Source organism: Tursiops truncatus, chromosome 15 (genome assembly GCF_011762595.2).
Source record: "Tursiops truncatus isolate mTurTru1 chromosome 15, mTurTru1.mat.Y, whole genome shotgun sequence".
Lineage (NCBI taxonomy): Eukaryota > Metazoa > Chordata > Mammalia > Artiodactyla > Delphinidae > Tursiops > Tursiops truncatus.
Genome location: NC_047048.1, coordinates 62124761 through 62142424, shown reverse-complemented (window position 1 = coordinate 62142424; position 17664 = coordinate 62124761). Strand labels below are relative to the sequence as shown.

The 17664-nt window shown below is 47.6% G+C and overlaps 2 protein-coding genes and 1 non-coding gene across 14 annotated transcripts in view; 1 reads left to right on the top strand and 2 right to left on the bottom strand.

Moving 5' to 3' along the window:
• The window catches only part of PIGU (phosphatidylinositol glycan anchor biosynthesis class U), a 127076-nt gene that overhangs the window by 99864 nt on the left and 9548 nt on the right, over positions 1-17664 (top strand). For 6 of the 11 annotated variants that reach the window (XM_019950733.3, XM_019950732.3, XM_019950739.3 and 3 more), the window contains one exon: positions 11061-11866. The exons of 3 other annotated variants lie outside the window; for them this stretch is intronic. In XM_019950733.3, the coding sequence (XP_019806292.1) occupies positions 11061-11545 (485 nt within the window). In that variant the 3' untranslated portion in view covers positions 11546-11866. Of the gene's footprint in view, positions 1-11060; positions 11867-17664 lie in introns of those variants that run through there. 2 more of the 11 variants (XM_019950735.2, XM_019950741.3) reach the window with 2 other exon arrangements.
• Positions 2550-2621, bottom strand: TRNAK-UUU (transfer RNA lysine (anticodon UUU)). The gene has a single exon. It is a non-coding gene; the product is annotated as a tRNA-Lys (tRNA).
• Positions 11683-13338, bottom strand: MAP1LC3A (microtubule associated protein 1 light chain 3 alpha). 2 transcript variants are annotated; one of them, XM_019950745.3, is made up of 5 exons: positions 13161-13337; positions 12783-12838; positions 12597-12703; positions 12122-12291; positions 11683-11849 (listed from the first exon to the last, which is right to left on the bottom strand). In XM_019950745.3, the coding sequence occupies exons 1-4, from the start codon at positions 13198-13200 to the stop codon at positions 12129-12131; spliced, it is 366 nt and encodes a 121-aa protein (XP_019806304.1). In that variant the 5' UTR covers positions 13201-13337; the 3' UTR covers positions 11683-11849; positions 12122-12128. The 2 variants fall into 2 exon arrangements, with proteins under 2 accessions (XP_019806304.1, XP_019806303.1); XM_019950744.3 differs by having other exon boundaries at positions 11683-12291; positions 13161-13338.

Genomic DNA, 17664 nt, shown 5'->3' with positions numbered 1-17664 from the left:
CACCAAAGCCCCATCCAGCTCCACAAGTTGGCCGTCAGCCCCACTTGCTCCCAGTTTCCTAGATCCCAGGCAGCAAGGGCAGGGGATGCAGCACTCTGATTGCCAGTGGTGACAACCACGTGAGTTCTCCCAGTCGTGGGCTGACTGTCAAGTGTCAGCATCTCCAACACAAGCAAGAGACCGGGGGAACCGGGACATGCCTGGGGTGACAGCACCTGCTTCTCTAGGGCCCTGCAGCCCAGGGGCCAGTGTTGGCTGTGGCTGCGATCCTGAGCCCTGTGGCTTCTAGACACACTGCATTAACAGCCTTGCTAGCTCTGTTGTCTCAGACACTTGTTTCGCCTTTTCTCAAGAAACTCTCTCTCGGGGCTTCCCTGGTGGCGCAGTGGTTGAGAGTCTGCCTGCTGATGCAGGGGACACAGGTTCGTGCCCCGATCTGGGAAGATCCCACATGCCACGGAGCGGCTGGGCCCGTGAGCCATGGCCGCTGGGCCTGTGTGTCCGGAGCCTGTGCTCCGCAAAGGGAGAGGCCACAACAGTGAGAGGCCCATGTACTGCAAAAAAAAGAAAAAAAAAAAAAGAAAGAAACTCTCTCTCCTTGGCTAAGTGACAGAGAGTGGATATGAAGCATGAGCATGGGGCTGTAGCAGGACTCGGCAGTGTGGGTACAGACCCCTGAGAAGGGCGTGGGGGTCAAGGGAAGGGCTAGGCTCCGGGCCTCACACAGGCAGGATGGGCACTGCAGCCTAAACGTGGTCACTTACTCCTGGGTGACCCTGGGCAAGACCCTAACCTCTGAGTTTGCTCATCTCGAAGTGGGGCTTATGAGCCCTACCCCAGGGTGTTGTGAAGATTCAGTGATGTGCTTTTTGTTAAGCGAACCGGCCCAGGGCAGATCCTCAGATGTTGGTTTCTCCAGCTCTCCTCACTCCCACCCTGTAGTGGAGCGTGTTCTGACCATTTCATTCCACTTTTGATCTACCCCTATCTGTCCCTCGCCACCCTTTTATAAGCTGCCCCATTAAATCTTCATCTTCTGGGAAATCCCTGGTGGTCCAGTGGTTAGGACACGGCGCTTTCACTGCCAGGGCCTGGGCTCGATCCCTAGTCGGGAAACTAAAATCCTGCAAGCCGTGCAGTGTGGTCAAAAAATAAATAAATCTTCATCTTCATCATGGCCCAGAGGGGAGCCTGGAGCCCTCATGGCTGCCAGTGAGAGGAATGTGGTCTGACTGAGCCCTGGGAAGGGATCAGCAAACTGCTCCCAAGACGCCAGCCCCATGCTGGGTCTGGGGCCACAGAGCTGGAGCAGATGCCACCCCATTTGGTGGGGAGGCCAGTGGGAAGTGACTTCACGCCAGGAGTCGCATAACTGAGTGTGGAGTCGGGGAAGACTCTGGGTGTGGGAGATGGCGATGTTGCCTCTCCAGGGATGAGAAGGAGCCCTTTGTGGGAAGGGTCATCCCAGCCCGGGGGCAGGGCATGGGCAGAGGCACCAAGGTGTGGCCACACAGCGTTTGCAGGACCAGGCTGCGTTCAGGGCTACGGGGACACGCAGGTGTGGCGCAGGGAGAGGGGAGCACTGGAGGCTGCTGTGTGTGTGTGTGTGTGTGTGTGTGTGTGTGTGTGTGTGTGTGGACGATCCCTCAGGGGCCAGGAGGATGAGGGAGGCCTTTGAGCAAGAGGGGGCAGTGGGAGGGAGAAAAGGGGGCTGAGCTGGAATTCTGAGGAGGGGAATTGGTGGAATGTGGTGGCTGATGGCGATAGAGAATCCGAGGGGCTCAGCCATTGTCAGTGAGGGCAGCTTTAAAGAATGGGCTGCTCCGAAAGTATCCCTAGAGTAGGGAGGCTGTCCAGCAGTGTGGGTAAGCGTGTGGTGTCTGATGCCAGATGGTCTGGGTTCAAAGCCTGCCTCTGACACTTGCTGGTTGTACAACTTTGGGCAAATTACTTGAAGAACCTTTGTTTCTTCATCTATAAGATGGGATAATTATAATGTACCTACTATGAAGGGTTATTGTAAGGATTAACTGTTTTCACACATATAAAGTGCTTACATTAATGCCTGAGTATTATCAGCATTTTTTTTTTTTTTTTTTTTTTGTGGTACATGGGCCTCTCACTGTTGTGGCCTCTTCCGTTGCGGAGCACAGGCTCCGGACGCTCAGGCTCAGTGGCCATGGCTCACGGGCCCAGCCGCTCTGCGGCACGTGGGATCTTCCTGGACCGGGGCATGAACCCATGTCCCCTGCATCGACAGGCGGACTCCCAACCACTGCGCCACCAGGGAAGCCCAGCATTTTCATTAATAAGAAGAAAATATAATAATGGACAGCATTTATCAGAGCTAGGTGTTTTTCTCTTTTCTCTCAGAGACCGACCATTAGAGTTATAACTACTAACTACCCTAGAAAGCATTTAGTCCCTAAATCATGTAATTCTCACTTTCATATAATAAACTGAAAATTCTACAACTAGGTTTGTTTTGTGTTGTTTTCTATTTTTGTTTTCTTTTTTTTGGCCTCACCGCTTGGCTTGTAGGATCTCAGTTCCCTGACCAGGGATTGAACCTGGGCCTCGGCAGTAAAAGTGCCAAATTCTAACCACTAGGCCACCAGGGAACTCCCCACAACTAGATTTTTTTTTTTTTTTTTTTTTGCGGTACGCAGGCCTCTCACTGCTGTGGCCTCTCCCGTTGCGGAGCACAGGTTCCGGACGCGCAGGCTCAGCGGCCATGGCTCATGGGCCCAGCCGCTCCGCGGCATGTGGGATCTTCCCGGACCGGGGCACGAACCCATGTCCCCTGCATCGGCAGGCGGACTCTCAACCACTGCGCCACCAGGGAAGCCCACAACTAGGTTTTTTTATACCATAAAAATATTTTTCACTTTTGTTTTCAAATTAAAAGATTATAAAAAGAAAGAATGGGCTGCTCTTCAGTCTCTGAAAGCACAGAGGGACAGAGCAAGGACTAGGGGAGCCACCATTGTAAGTAATAAACTAGAGTTTATCACTCATTTTACGGATGAGGAAAACGCTGCTTAGGGAAAATGCTGTGACTTACACAGGGTCACACAGCCACTAACTTGCCCATGCTATTTCCACTGCTTCTTTCCCAACGTTCCCTGCCCAGACTGGGCAAAGTAGTGCTGAGTCTGCAGATGCTGTGTTGGCTGAATCCCAGGGCCTCTGGGAAATCCTTTCTCCTCAACCCAAATGGAAAGCCTCTAGGTCAGAAGAGGTTGTCTCAGCCAGCCTGTGACAGCTAGGGACTTCCCTCCGAGAGAGTGAAGCCTCAAGGCCAGTGTGTCCCCAAGATGCCCTCTCCCTGGGGACAGGGGCAGGGCATCCACTCAGGACTAGTGACTTTCGGTTCCAGACAGACCAAGCCAGCACGCAGGGCTCTTTCCTTCCATGCCACCCTCCCCTGATACTTTATTATGAAAAGTTTCACACACACAGCAAAGTTGAAAGATTTAACCTTGAACACCTGTATACCTACGACTTAGACTCCACCATTCACATTTTACTATACTTGGATGATCACAAATATCCATTTCTCAATCCATCTTATTTTTGTAATGTACTTCAAAGTGAAGTATACGTATCAGTACATTTCCTGTCAGATATTTCAGCATGTATATCATTAACCAGAGCTCCATATTTACTTACATTTTTCTTTTTTTTTTTCTTTTGCGGGCCTCTCACTGTTGTGGCCTCTCCCGTTGCGGAGCACAGGCTCCGGACGCGCAGGCTCAGCGGCTATGGCTCGTGGGCCTAGCCGTTCCGTGGCATGTGGGATCTTCCCGGACCGGGACACGAACCTGTGTCCCCTGCATCGGCAGGCGGACTCTCAACCACTGCGCCACCAGGGAAGCCCTACAATGTTCTTTTAATTTCTGCTGTACAGCAAAGTTACTCAGTTTTACATATATATATACATTTTTTTTTTTTTTTTGCCCACTGTGCAGCATATGGGATCTTAGTTCCCTGACCAGGGATCAAACCCATGCCCCCTGCAATGGAAACACAGAGTCTTAACCACTGGAACACCAGGGAAGTCCCTACATTCTTTTTTTATATTCTTTTCCAATATGGTTTATCACAGGATATTGAATATAGTTCCCTGTGCTATACAGTAGAACCTTGTTCATTCACTCTATATGTAATAGTTTGCATCTGCTAGTCCCAAACTCCCAATCCATCCCTCCCCCACCTCCCCTCCCTTGGCAACTACAAATCTATTTTCTATGTCTGTGAGTCTGTTTCTGTTTTGTAGATAAGATCATTTGTGTCATATTTTAGATTCCACATATAAGTGATTTATGGTATTTGCCTTTCTCTGTCTGACAAATGGGTATTATTTCGTTCTTTTTTATGGCTAAGTAGTATTCCATCGTGTGTGTGTGTGTGTGTGTGTGTGTGTGTGTGTGTGTGTGTGTGTACGTACATATATATATATGTATATACCACATCTTCTTTATCCATTCATCTGTCGATGGACATTTAGGTTGTTTCCATGTCTTGGCTATTGTGAACAGTGCTGCTGTGAACATAGGGGAGTGTGTATCTTTTTTTTTTTTTAATATCTTTATTGGAGTATAATTGCTTTACAATGGTGTGTTAGTTTTGTGCTGTATAACAAAGTGAATCAGCTATATGTATACATATATCCCCATATCCCTTCCATCTTGAGCCTCCCCGCTACCCTCCCTATCCCACCCCTCCAGGTGGTCACAAAGCACCGAGTTGATCTCCCTGTGCTATGCAGCTGCTTCCCACTAGCTATCTGTTTTACATTTGGTAGTGTATATATGTCAGTGCTACTCTCTCACTTCGTCCCAGCTTACCCTTCCCCCTCCCCGTGTCCTCAAGTCCATTCTCTATGTCTGCGTTTTTATTCCTGTCCTGCCCCAGGTTCATCAGAACCTTTTTTTTTTTTAGATTCCATGTATGTGTGTTAGCATATGGTATTTTTTTCTCCTTCTGACTTCACTCTGTATGACAGACTCTAGGTCCATCTACCTCACTACAAATAACTCAGTTTTGTTTCTTTTTATGGCTGAGTAATATTCCATTGTATATATGTGCCACATCTTCTTTATACATTCTTCTGTTGATGGACACTTAGGTTGCTTCCATGTCCTGGCTATTGTAAATAGAGCTGCAATGAACATTGTGGTACATGTCCCTTTTTTTGTTGTTAGAAAAACATTTATTAAATAATTTAAAAATCTGCCTGTTTGATTTGAATCTTATTCAAATATGTAGTTTTCCCTAGGCACCCATTCAACTACCTGTATTACTTGCACTTAGGTTTGGTTGACTGAAAGAATCAGAGTGGAGGATGGAAGAGGAGGCAGTGATGTAAACAAAATGGAATGTTAGGTCTCCCTCAAATAAATATCTGAGTAGGTGGTCCAAAGTTGGTATCATGTTCCATAGTATCAGGAACTCAAGCTCCTTATTTCTCATCGTTTTGTAAAGCATGGCTCCAGTGGTCTAAATGGTAACATTTACAACCGAGGTGATTTGGTTGGGGAACAGCTAACACTTCACACATGCTGTCTCATAAGGAAGTTTCCCAGAGGCTGCCACGTGACATTTCTGCTTAGACTCCACTGGCCAAAACTTACTCACTAATTGCAAAGGAGCTTGGGAGATATAATAAGCATTTATTTGGTAGTACTTCCCATATGGCAGTCACTGCTCTTAACTCCAGTGATCCACTGTTCTGATAACAGATCTGTTCTCTCTTTTTCTTTTTTTTTTTTTTATAAATTTATTTATTATTTTTGTCTGCGTTGGGTCTTTGTTGCTGTGTGCAGGTTTTCTCTAGTTGCAGTGAGTGAGGGCTACTCTTCATTGCAGTGCGTGGGCTTCTCATTGTGGTGGCTTCTCTTGTTACGCGGCACGGACTCTAGGCATGTGGGCTCCAGTAGTTGTGGCACTCAGGCTCAGTAGTTGTGGCACATGGGTTTATTTGCTCCACGGCATGTGGGATCTTCCTGGACCAGGGCTCAAACCTGTGTCCCCTGCATTGGCAGATGGATTCTTTTTTTTTTTTTTTAATATCTTTATTGGAGTATAATTGCTTTACAATGGTGTGTTCGTTTCTGCTTTATAACAAAGTGAATCAGCTATACATATACATATATCCCCATCTCTCTTCCCTCTTGCGTCTCCTTCCCTCCCACCCTCCCTATCCCAACCCTCTAGGTGGTTACAGAGCACCAAGCTGATCTCCCTGTGCTATGTGGCTACTTCCAACTAGCTATCTATTTTATGTTTGATAGTGTAAATATGTCCATGCTACTCTCTCATTTTGTCCCAGCTTACCCTTCCTCCTCCCCATGTCCTCAAATCCATTCTCTAGTAGGTCTGCGTCTTTATTCCCGTCCTGCCCCTAGGTTCTTCATGACCTTTTTTTTTTTTTTTTTTAGATTCCATATATATGTGTTAGCATACGGTATTTGTTTTTCTCTTTCTGACTTACCTCACTCTCAAGATTGCTTTGGCTATTTGGGGTCTTTTGTGTTTCCGTACAGATTGTGGAATTTTTTGTTCTAGTTCTGTGAAAAATGCCCTTGGTAGTTTGATAGGGATTGCATTGAATCTGTAGATTGCTTTGAGTAGTATTGTCATTTTCACAATGTTGATGCTTCCAATCCAAGAACACGGTATATCTCTCCATCTATTGGTATCATCTTTAACTTCTTTCATCAGTGTCTTATAGTTTTCTGCACACAGCTCTTTTGCTTCCTTAGGAAGGTTTATTCCTAGGTATTTTATTCTTCTTTTTTTGCAATGGCAAATGGGAGTGTTTCCTTAATTTCTCTTTCAGCTTTTTCGTCGTTCGTGTATAGGAATGCAAGAGATTTCTGTGCATTAATTTTGTATTCTGCTACTTTACCAAATTCATTGATTAACTCTAGTTGTTTTCTGGTAGCATCTTTAGGATTCTCTATGTATAGTATCATGTCATCTGCAAACAGTGACAGTTTTACTTATTCTTTTCTGATTTGGATTCCTTTTATTTCTTTTTCTTCTCTGTAGACTTTTTAATGATGGCCAATCTGACCAGTGTGAGGTGATAGCTCATGTATTTTTGATTTGCATTTCTCTAATAATTAGTGATGTTGAGCATCTTTTCATGTGCCTGTTAGCCATGTGTGTGTCTTCTTTGGAGAAATGTCTATTTAGTTCTTCTGCCCATTTTTCAGTTGGGTTGTTTGTTTTTTTGTTGTTGAGTCCTATGAGCTGTTTGTATATTTTGGAAATTAAGCCCTTGTCGGTCACATCATTTGCAAATATTTTCTCCCATTCTGTAGCTTGTCTTTTCATTTTGTTTATGGTTTCTTTTGCTGTGCAAAAGCTTGTAAGTTTGATTAGGTCCCTTTGTTTATTTTTGCTTTTATTTGTATTGCCTTGGGAGACTGACCTAAGAAAACATTGGTACAATTTATATCAGAGAATGCTTTGCCTATATTCTCTTTTAGGAGTTTTATGGTGTCATGTCTTATGTTTAAGTCTTTAAGCTATTTTGAGTTTATTTTTGTGTGTGCTGTGAGGTATGTTCTAACTTTGATTTCATGCAGCTGTCCAACTTTCCCAACACCCCTTGCTGAAGAGACTGTCTTTTTCCCATTGTGTATACTTGTCTAGTTTGTCAAAGATTAATTGACCATAGTTATGTGGATTTATTTCTGGGCTCTCTATTCTGTTCCATTGATTCATATGTCTTTTTTTGTGCCAATAGCATGCCATTTTGGTTACTGTAGCTTTGTAGTGTTATCTGAAGTCTGAGAGAGTTATGCTTCCTGCTTTGTTCTTTTCCCTCAGGATTGCTTTGGCAATTCTGGGTCTTTTATTGTTCCATATAAATTTTAGTATTATTTGTTCTAGTTCTGTGAAATGTGTTATGGGTAATTTGATAGGGATCACATTGAATCTGTAGATTGCTTTGGGTAGTATGGCCATTTTAACAATATTAATTCTTCCAATCCAAGAACATGGGATATCTTTCCATTTCTTTGCATCATCTTCAGTTTTCTTTATTAATGGAAAAACACAAATCTTAATGTACGTTTCCTGAAGCCTTCTTTGACTCAGCAAGATATTTTTGCGGCTCATTCATTTTGTTGCATACAACAGTAGTACGTTGCTTTTTAAAATAAGCTTTTAAATTTTGGAATAATTTTAGATAGTACAGAGAGTTCTCGTATGTCCCCCACCCAGTTTCCCACAGTTTTAACATCTTATATTACCGTGGTATGTTTGTCAAAACCAAGAAACTGACCCTGGTACGTTATGAATAAGTAAACTCCAGATTTGATGTGGATTTCACCAGTTTTCCCTGTATTGTCTTCTTTTTCTCCCAGGATCCAGTCCCAGGTACCACATTACACTTAGTTGCCACATCTCCCCCATGTCCTCTGCTCACACTCTGTCTTTCCTTATTTCTTGTGACATGGACAGTATTGAGGAACAGTGGCCAGGTATCCTGTAGAGTGTCCCCTCTGGGTTTGTCTGATGCTTTTCTCATCATGAGGCCACGTTTTAGGTTTTTAGAATGCTCAGGCAGTACACACTAGCCACACTTCATGCCGTTTATCCTTCATCATTTGGTTAAGATAGTGTTTGCCAGGCTTCTCCAGTGCACAGTTACTATTTTCTCTTTCCCTGTTCTTTCCCTGAGTCACGAAGTCTAGCCTACCCTCGGGGGCAGGGGGTGGGGAGTGGGCAAGAATTAAGCTCCACCTCCCGAGGGGAGAGTCTCTACATGTATTATTTGGAACTCTTTTGTAAGGATTACAAAAGGAATTCTCCCTTGTTTATTTATTTACTTATTCAATCATTTATCGGCTGATTGTTTTTAATTGGATTTTTATTTTTATCAACGTAACATGTATACATAATTTACAAAGTTAAGGCTTACAAGGACAAAGAATAGCTGCCTAAGGTCCTATAGTTATTTGTTCTGGTGCTTCTAGATTGTATACTTACTCTACTATTTCTTGATTTTTTTTTTCCATTTTATATTGTCACACCATATGAAATTGTCAATACTCAACTGTTTTTGATCTGCAAAATTGGCAGTTTCATATGGTTCAAACTAATAACCTAGTGTTTTGACTTCCTATTTGACCAGCTGATCGTGTGTGACATTGGAGTTGTTTTGTTGTGAACTGTGACTTTGCACCTGCCCCTCATCTGACCTGGCTCGGGGATCAACCCCCACCAGCTCCAGGCTCCGCCTCCTCAGACTTGACACCTTGGGCCTGGGTGAGAAAGGGGCTGCAGGGAGTGAGGGCAGCCTTCGCTGTGGTAACTACACCCCATGGGCAGCTGCGGCGCAAGGCTTCAGGGGCTCCCTGGGCTCTCTGCTCTGACACCCTCAGTGGCAGAGTTCTGGGCCCTTTGCACACTGGGCCCCAGGTACATTGCCTTGCAGGGTTATAGCCACTAGTCCAGCTCTCCCAGTATAGCCTTAGGCCAACTGTTGAACCCTTTGTGCCTCAATTTCCTCATCTGAAAGATGGGAACCATCAGCCTTCCAGATGGATTCCTGTGGTGGCAGAATGGCAGGTCCTTGTCCTGAGGCCATGGTGTGGGTTTGCTCTCTTTCCTGCCCACAATGTGAGAGAGGCTTCCCAGAACAGGGGTTTGGGGGTCAGAGGCTGAGATGCCAGGCTCAACCTCTGTCTTGCTATAATGCCCTAGCCAGGTGCTCCCCCAGTTCTGGGCTTACGTCGCCCCATCTGTGCCAAGGTGATTGGTGATGATAATCTGAGAGGCTTGTAAGTGCCTGAGAACTGGTGGTATCTGCAGTGGTGAGCCCCTCTCCCCTCATCCTTCTGTAGGGCTGGGCCCTGCCCCTCCTGTTCCAAGCACTGGAGGTCCTGGGAGCTTGGGATGAATCGAATTGTAAGACTGCGGGCCCAGTGTTCGGGGGACCTTGGCAAGTCCCTGTTCCCCTCTGGGCCTCAGTGAGGGGGACGGTGGGCTGAGCTGCTAGGGCCCTTTCTATTCTGAGGCCCAGAGAGAAAAGACAGACCAAGCTGGGCACAGACACCATGGTGGCAGAATCACTCAGTGACACTGCCCAGGCCAGGGGAGGAGCCACAGTCATCAGGCAGTCTCACAGATGAATGCAAAACTGCAATTTGGACGAGTTTGTGCTACCAGAGAAAAGTTAATGGGACCAAGACCCAATCTAGGGTGTGAGGGAGGGCTTCTCTGTGGAAGTGATCCTTCCTGAGGCCTGAAGGGCAGGCAGGTGTTTACTAGATGAAAGGGGAAGAGAACATTCCAGGCAGAGGAGACAGCAAAGATCCTGCATTGGAAGGGAACAGGCCAGTGTGACTGGAGCTGAGTGAGGTGGAGCATGGCAGAGGCTGAAGCACGTACATGGGCAGGGACCAAGTGCAAGGCCTCAGAGCCCCAGAGAGTTTGATCTTCACCCTAAGAGCCATGGGAGGCCTTTAGAGGACCTTAAGCTGGGATGTAACATGACCAGATTTGTCTTAAAAAGCAACCTCTGCTGCTAGGGTGGGAGGTTTGAGATCAGGAAGCCCAGAGAGGAGACCACTGTTGTTCAGATGACAGTGGCTTTGTCCAGGGTGGTAGCTGCGGGGACAGGTAGAAATAGAACTGACAGGCTTGGTGGCTTGGTGTATGGGAGGAGACAAGTCTGTTGATTCTATGGCCTGAACACCTGGATGGAAGAAGGGGGATATGGGTTCCCAGTGGGAGAAGCAGGTTTGATAGGGGACTTGGCTGGGGTGGAAGGGCCAGTGGGCACCCAGGAGGTGAGACGGAGGAGCGTGCCAGTCTGGAGTTCACAGGCCAGGGCTTGGGATGGAAGCACAGACCATGGTAGGAGGAGGAAGGGCAGTAGGGCAACTTCTGCAGCAGTGCCAGTGAGACCCTTGAAGGGTGGTGTAGGCCCTGAGGTGCAGGGTCCCTGGGCAGGGTCTCCCCAACACCTACCTAGCCCCTCAGAGATCCAAAGTTCAGGGGTAGGTATCATGAAGCTTCTCACATCTCTCTCCCCCCAGATCCTGCTCATCTCCGATTACTTCTATGCCTTCCTACGGCGGGAGTACTACCTCACACATGGTCTCTACCTGACCACCAAGGACGGCACGGAGGCCCTGCTTGTGCTCAAGTAGGCCTGGCTGGGCACAGGGCTGCACGGACTTCAGGGTTGAAAGGGCCAGAAGCTGGGCCAAGCCCTCTAACCAGAGCTTCCAGCAGGGAAGTCCTGGGCAGATCAGGTTTGAGTCCAGGGTCACAAATATCTGGTACCGGTGAGGAGCCAAGGCTGGCAGCAAGGCCTGTGGGGAGTAGCCAGGAGCATCTCCACTTGCACTCCCCACTTTGTGGCTCTGCACACCAAGGAGCCCCCCTCCCAAGCAGGGAAGGGGAAGAAGCAGATGAGCAGGGTTTGTTAGGTTGTGGCTACTTAATAAATGTTTTTTGTTATGCAAACGTCTGCCCTGGAACCACACTGCACTCTGGAAGGGGTGGGCTTGGCCCCTAATACCACCATGGTGCACTACACACAGGCGTGGGTTTCCCGAATGAGCTCTGAGTCCACAGAACACGGGTCTGCGCACTGGTCAGCTGAGAATGGTGTGGGGCAGCCCTCCCCACTCCCCAAGCAGCTGGAGGCAAAGGGCCAGGCAGGCCTGAGCAATCTTTATTCTGCAGAGGAACAATGACCACAGATCCATACACCATGTCAAGACTGGGTGAGCCAGGGGCCAGTCCTTCAGGGGTGGGCAGGTCCAGGCATGGGCAGCACCTCAGGTCAGGGAGGGACAGATGGGCAGACAGGCAGGGGCCTAAAAAAAAAGACAAACCACACAGAGCAGGGGTGCTAGGGACTGCTCCCAACCTCCCCCCATCCCAGCCAGCACCCAGAGGGGCAACCCTAACATGACTGGGCCAGGATCCACCCAGGGGCAGGGTAGGTGCGGTTGGTGCCCCCTGGCTAGGATGTGGCATCCCCGCCCAGCCCACCAGGGGCAGGGGCAGAGGCAGCTCAGTTCAGGTGCCAGGAGCTCCCAGGGCAGAGCCTGACAGGGACCCCCCACTCCCAAGCCAACCCCCCTACTGCTGGCTCAGAAGCCGAAGGTTTCCTGGGAGGCGTAGACCATGTAGAGGAAGCCGTCATCGTCCTTCTCCTGCTCATAGATGTCGGCGATGGGCGTGGACACGCTCACCATGCTGTGCTGGTTCACCAGCAGGAAGAAGGCCTGCGTGGGGTTCAGCTGCAGGCGGCGCCTGAGGTGGGCGGGAGGGCAAGCCAACCGTGAGGGGCCTGGCTGTTGAGCGAGTGTAGCCCTCACCCGCTCCCCAAAATGATCCTAATCCTCCACCTCACACCCATCCCAAGCCCTTCTAGAGGCTCTCACCTCCGACCGGACACTGACCCAAGCCCTGACCTTGACCTTTCCCAACCTCCCCACAACAGGGACCCAGCACCCGTTCCCGTGCCCCACCCCCACCTCTTCCTTCTCAGAAGGACCCAGCCCCCTGCCTGACCCCAGCAGGACCCAATCCCCCTCTGACAGCTGCTGCCCGCGCACCGGATGATCTTGACCAACTCGCTCATGTTGACATGGTCCGGGACCAGGAACTTGGTCTTGTCCAGGACGGGCAGCTGCTTCTCACCCTTGTAGCGCTCGATGATTACCTGGGAGCGGGGCGGGGGATGCGTGAGCCCGAGGCGGGGCCTGGGCCGGGCGGGGATGGGAGGGGGCGGCGGAACTCACCGGGATTTTGCTGGGGTGCTGCTCGCGGATCTGCTGCACCTCTTTACAGCGATCGGCTGCAGACAGCAGTCGGGGATGAGGCCGGGCCGAGGTCCTCCTCGCGGTTCCGTCCCGCCAGTACCCGAGGGGCGGCCCCGACCCCGCCTCCCCGAAGCCCCCGCCTCCGGAGCCGTTGGGCCCTAAGGCCCGGGCACAGGACCGGGATGCGAGGCGGAGGCCCCGGCCCAGGCCCCAGCCCGCTTCCCATCCCGAGGGTCCAGCTCCAGCCGAGCCTGACGTCACGAAGCTGACGTCATCTGCGGCAGTCGGGTCGGTCGGCCAACACCCCCCACCCCCACGCCCCCACCCCGCACTCGCAGAGCGCCCGCCGGGCCTCACCAAAGCTCCGCCGCTGCTTGAAAGGCCGGTCTGAGGGCATCGCGCCGGCCCGGCGGGGCGCGCAGGCCGGGGCTCTGGGGCGCGCGACGAGGGGATGTGGCTGCGGTTCGGGGGCTCCGGGGGCTCCGCGCCTCGCGCTCAAGGGCTCCGAGGCTCGCGCTGAGCCCGGCGACGGCGGCTCGGGGAGGTAACTCGCCCGGCTGACGTCAGGTCACAACATTCCTTAAAGGGGAGGCCGGCGCGCCGCTCCCATTGGGCCGACGCAAAGTCCGCCCGCCCGGACCCGTGACATCACGGCGCAGAGAGCCTGGATTCCCGGCCCAGCGCCGCGAAGGGGCGGGGGCTCCCAGGGCGCGTCACAGTCCCGTGACGTCACGGCCTGCGCAGAGGTGGGCGGGGTGGGGTGGGGTCCTCTCCCTGAGGTCCGGGCTGAGGGGAGACTAGAAAGCCTGCGAGGCCGTTGGGGGAGCAGGCTCGCAGCTCTGGCGGCAGGGAGAGCGGGGGCCAGGCTGCGGCACAGCATCCTTCTGTTCCCACTGTCACTAAGTCATCTGACAGCGCTCACTCAGAACCTGTTCCGTTCCAGGAACGGTAGGAGGCACTGGGGATGACAACACTAAACCAAACGTCCTCGCCTTCGTGGAGCTCATGGTTAGAGAAAGAAAAAGGTAGTGGTCGGGGTGGGGGCGGTGATTAAAACTTGAAGACGCTTGGAGCAAGACACTGAAAAGCATAAAGGTTTTAGAAGGAATTTCTAGAATTGAAAAATAGAGCTATCGAAATTCAGGTCTCAAAGGATGAGGCAAGAAAGCCAATTAGATACAGCAGAAGAGAAAATCACAGAACTGGATGAAAGAGCGGAAGCAATTAGCCAGAAAACAAGCCAGATGGAACATATAAAAGAGGAAGTGACATGAATGGTAAGGTGAGAAGAATAGGTTCAATCAGCGTTCCAGAAGGAGAAAAAAGAATGTGGGAGAGGCAGTTCCTGAAGAACTTCCACAATTGATTAGAGACCAGGATCCTCACTTAAAATCCAGAACAGAATAAATAAAAATAAAATCTTATCTAGACACTTCGTAGTGAATTTGCAGAACTCTGAAGAGAAGAAATTAGACAGAAAAATATCAAGTAACTAAACTGGTAAACACGGAAGTCCATCTAAACAAGCACCTGCTATGGAACATGAATGGTGATGATTAGTTTGTGGAGTACAGAGCAAGGAGCACAGGACACAATAACAGGTAGGACTGGAGAGAGTAATCAGAGTTTAAGTGTTCTAAGAAGCTTCATTTATTTGAGAGGAGGAGAATAAAGATAATTGATAATTATCTGGTTTTGTAAAGTCAAGTCAAGTTCAAACACTTCAGAGAGATCACTAAAAGAATAGAAGGTATAAATGCCAATGCACAAAAGAGAAAAGTTTAGTAGAGGGTATTAAAATATAATTGAAGGTAGAAAAGGAGAAACAGGAAGCAAAGTGAAAAGAATGGTACATAAACGGTACAAAACCAGAGGTAGAAAATGTTTTACATTCATCTATTAAAATACAGATGAACCAGATTGGCCAAGAAAAAGAAAATGCAGGTCTATGCTGTTTACAAGAGGACATTTAAAACCTAAGGGCACCAAAAGTAAACAGTTGGAAAAAAAGTGTATACTAGAGAAAAACTAACCAAAAGATATACCCATAGCAAAATCAGACAAAATAGACTTTAAGGCTAGAGACATTATTAGTGATAAAGAGCGTCAGCACAAAGTGATGAAAAGAACAATTTTCTAAGAAGATATAACAATTCTGAACTTGTATGTTAGAGGTTAAAAAAAAAAGGCTGAAAGTGTATGAAGCAAAAGTGACAGGATACAAGGAGAAATTGCCAAGTCCTTCATCACAGTGGTAGATTTAAAAACTTCTTCAGTAACTGATAGACCAAACAGCCAAAAAAAGGATATAGAAGATTTTAATACCATTAATAATTCTAATCAATTGACCCTGGTAGAACCCTGAACCCAATATGTTACTTTCAGGCACACAAGAAACATTTATAAAAAATTACCTGTGGGGAATGTGGGAAAGAAAGGAGTCAAAGACAACACATGGGGACAGGGAGAATTACAGAGTACATTTTAGGGGAAGATCATGGGTTAATTTTGGGGAGGTCAAGTTTAAGATGTCTGCTAGCTTCCAAGCAGAGACATAGAGTAGGCCAGGCCCCAAGACAAATCTCAACAGATAATCAGATAATTAATTTCATACAGACCCTGTTCTCTGACCACAAGCAAGAGCTGAATAAACTCCAAATCTTTTGATATTTAAAAACACTTCTAGGGACTTCCCTGGTGGTGCAGTGGTTAAGAATCCGCCTGACAATCCAGGGGACACAGGTTCGAGCCCTGGTCCAGGAAGATCCTGCATGCCGCGGAGCAGCTAAGCCCGTGTGCCACAACTACTGAGCCTGTGCTCTAGAGCCCGCGTGCCTAGAGCCCGTGCTCCGCAAGAGAAGCCACCGCAATGAGAAGCCCATGCACTGCAACGAAGAGTAACCCCCGTTCGCCACAACTAGAGAAAGCCTGAGTGCAGCAACGAAGACCCAACACAGCCAATAAATAAATACATTTACAAAAAAAACGGAAACACTCTAAAAAAAACATTTTTTAAAAGAATTTAAAAAACACTTCTAGAAAACTCTTTACTCAAAAATGAAATCATATGGAAATGAAAACTATTTAGGTCAAACTAAAAATGAGAATACATATAAAAACTCCAGTTTGAGAGGTGGGGGGACTAAAGCAGAATTTACAAGATTTGTAACCTTATCAGTGGTATTAGGTAAGAAGAAATATGGAGAATTTATGAGCAGAATGTCCAAGAATTTTAGAATGGAGTAAGTGTAAACCCAAAGAAAGTGGAAGGAAGATAATAATGAAGAGCAGAAATTGATTAAATAGAAAACAAGCACTAGTATGTACCACAAAACAAAGCTGGATCTTTGAAAAGACCAATAAAATAAACATTAATATGCAAAAGGGATATAACTACAGATATAGCAGAAATGACAAAAATAAGATTATAAACTTTATGCCAATACACTAAAAACTTAGATGAAATGGACAATTTTCTAGTAAAAGGTAATTTGCCAAGACTAATTAAAAAAGAAATAGACAAACTGAGTAGCCATATACAAAAAAACAAAAAGTAGTCCAGATGGTTTTTTAGTTTTCTCCCAAAATAATAATAATAAAAAAAACCAAACCTGCATCAAACATTATACTTAATGGTAGAACACCATACTATATGATAAATGTTAAGCATTGTTCCCTTTAGAGCCAAGAACAGAATTTTTAATTGTATTATTATTATTATTATTATTATTTTGCAGTACACGGGCCTCTCACTGTTGTGGCCTCTCCCATTGCAGAGCACAGGCTCCGGACGTGCAGGCTCAGCGGCCATGGCTCACGGGCCTAGCCGCTCCGCGGCATGTGGGATCTTCCCGGGCCGGGGCACGAACCCGTGTCCCCTGCACTGGCAGGCGGACTCTCACCCACTGCGCCACCAGGGAAGCCCCTAATTGTATTATTGAACAAAATGCAAATATTGCATGGAGGGCCCAGCCAGAGTACCAAGACAAGGAAAAGAAAGGAGCAAAACTATCATTCACAGCCAGAAAACCCAGAGGAATCTACAAACAATAAAAGATTGCTAACTAATAAAGTCTAACAACACACAATACTAAGTTTTAGGGTAATATGGGAAAATGAGAACTCTTTACACTGCTGATGGGAGTGTAAATAATTTCAGCTACGTTAGGGAGCAATTTGACAAAATCTACCAAAACTGAAATACTCATATTCTCCAAACCAGGAATTAAACTTGTGGGTGTGCACATGAGCCCAAAGAAATACAGTTAAGTATGTTTATTGGAACATTTTCAAAATAACAAAAAAAAATTGGGAGCCACCTAAATGTCCTATTAAATATCTTGTGTAACAGAACAACAGGACATCCCTGTAGTGAAAGAGGGAGAGAAGGGGTCAGCAGGCTTTCCCTTTAAAAGCACAGACAGTAAATATTTTCAGCTTTGCAGGCCATATGGTCTCTGGCAACTACTGAGTTCTGTTGGAGTGTGGAAGCAGGCCTAGACAATCTGAATGGGCAAGGCTGTGTCCTAATAATACTTTATTTGCTGAAACAGACAAATTTGGCCTGAGGGCTTTAGTTTGCTGACTCTTGATCCAGAACTGTGTGTGTCAAAGTGGACACATCTCACATACACAAAGTTGCAGGAGATTGTGATCAGTCATTAAGAGCAGTTGAAAGAACTAGGTCGGCCATGGCCTTGAGGAAGTGGTTGCACCTTTCTTTTGTCAGGCTAAGCCTTTGGGGATAGGCCCATCCCCCAAATCCAACAGATGGTCTGTGCTCCATCTTTCCCTTACCTGACCAGTCAGCAGGGCTGACACTCCCTCCACCAGTCCTCTGGTTACTCTGCTCACTTCTTCC

Bases quoted from the DNA above. Each gene is read 5' to 3' on its own strand.
- MAP1LC3A (XM_019950744.3), bottom strand. From the start codon at position 13,200: ATGCCCTCAGACCGGCCTTTCAAGCAGCGGCGGAGCTTTG. The intron at 12,839-13,160 runs GTGAGGCCCGGC...TGCTGTCTGCAG, and splicing joins CAAGCAGCGGCGGAGCTTTG to CCGATCGCTGTAAAGAGGTG. The intron at 12,704-12,782 runs GTGAGTTCCGCC...CCCCGCTCCCAG, and splicing joins AGCACCCCAGCAAAATCCCG to GTAATCATCGAGCGCTACAA.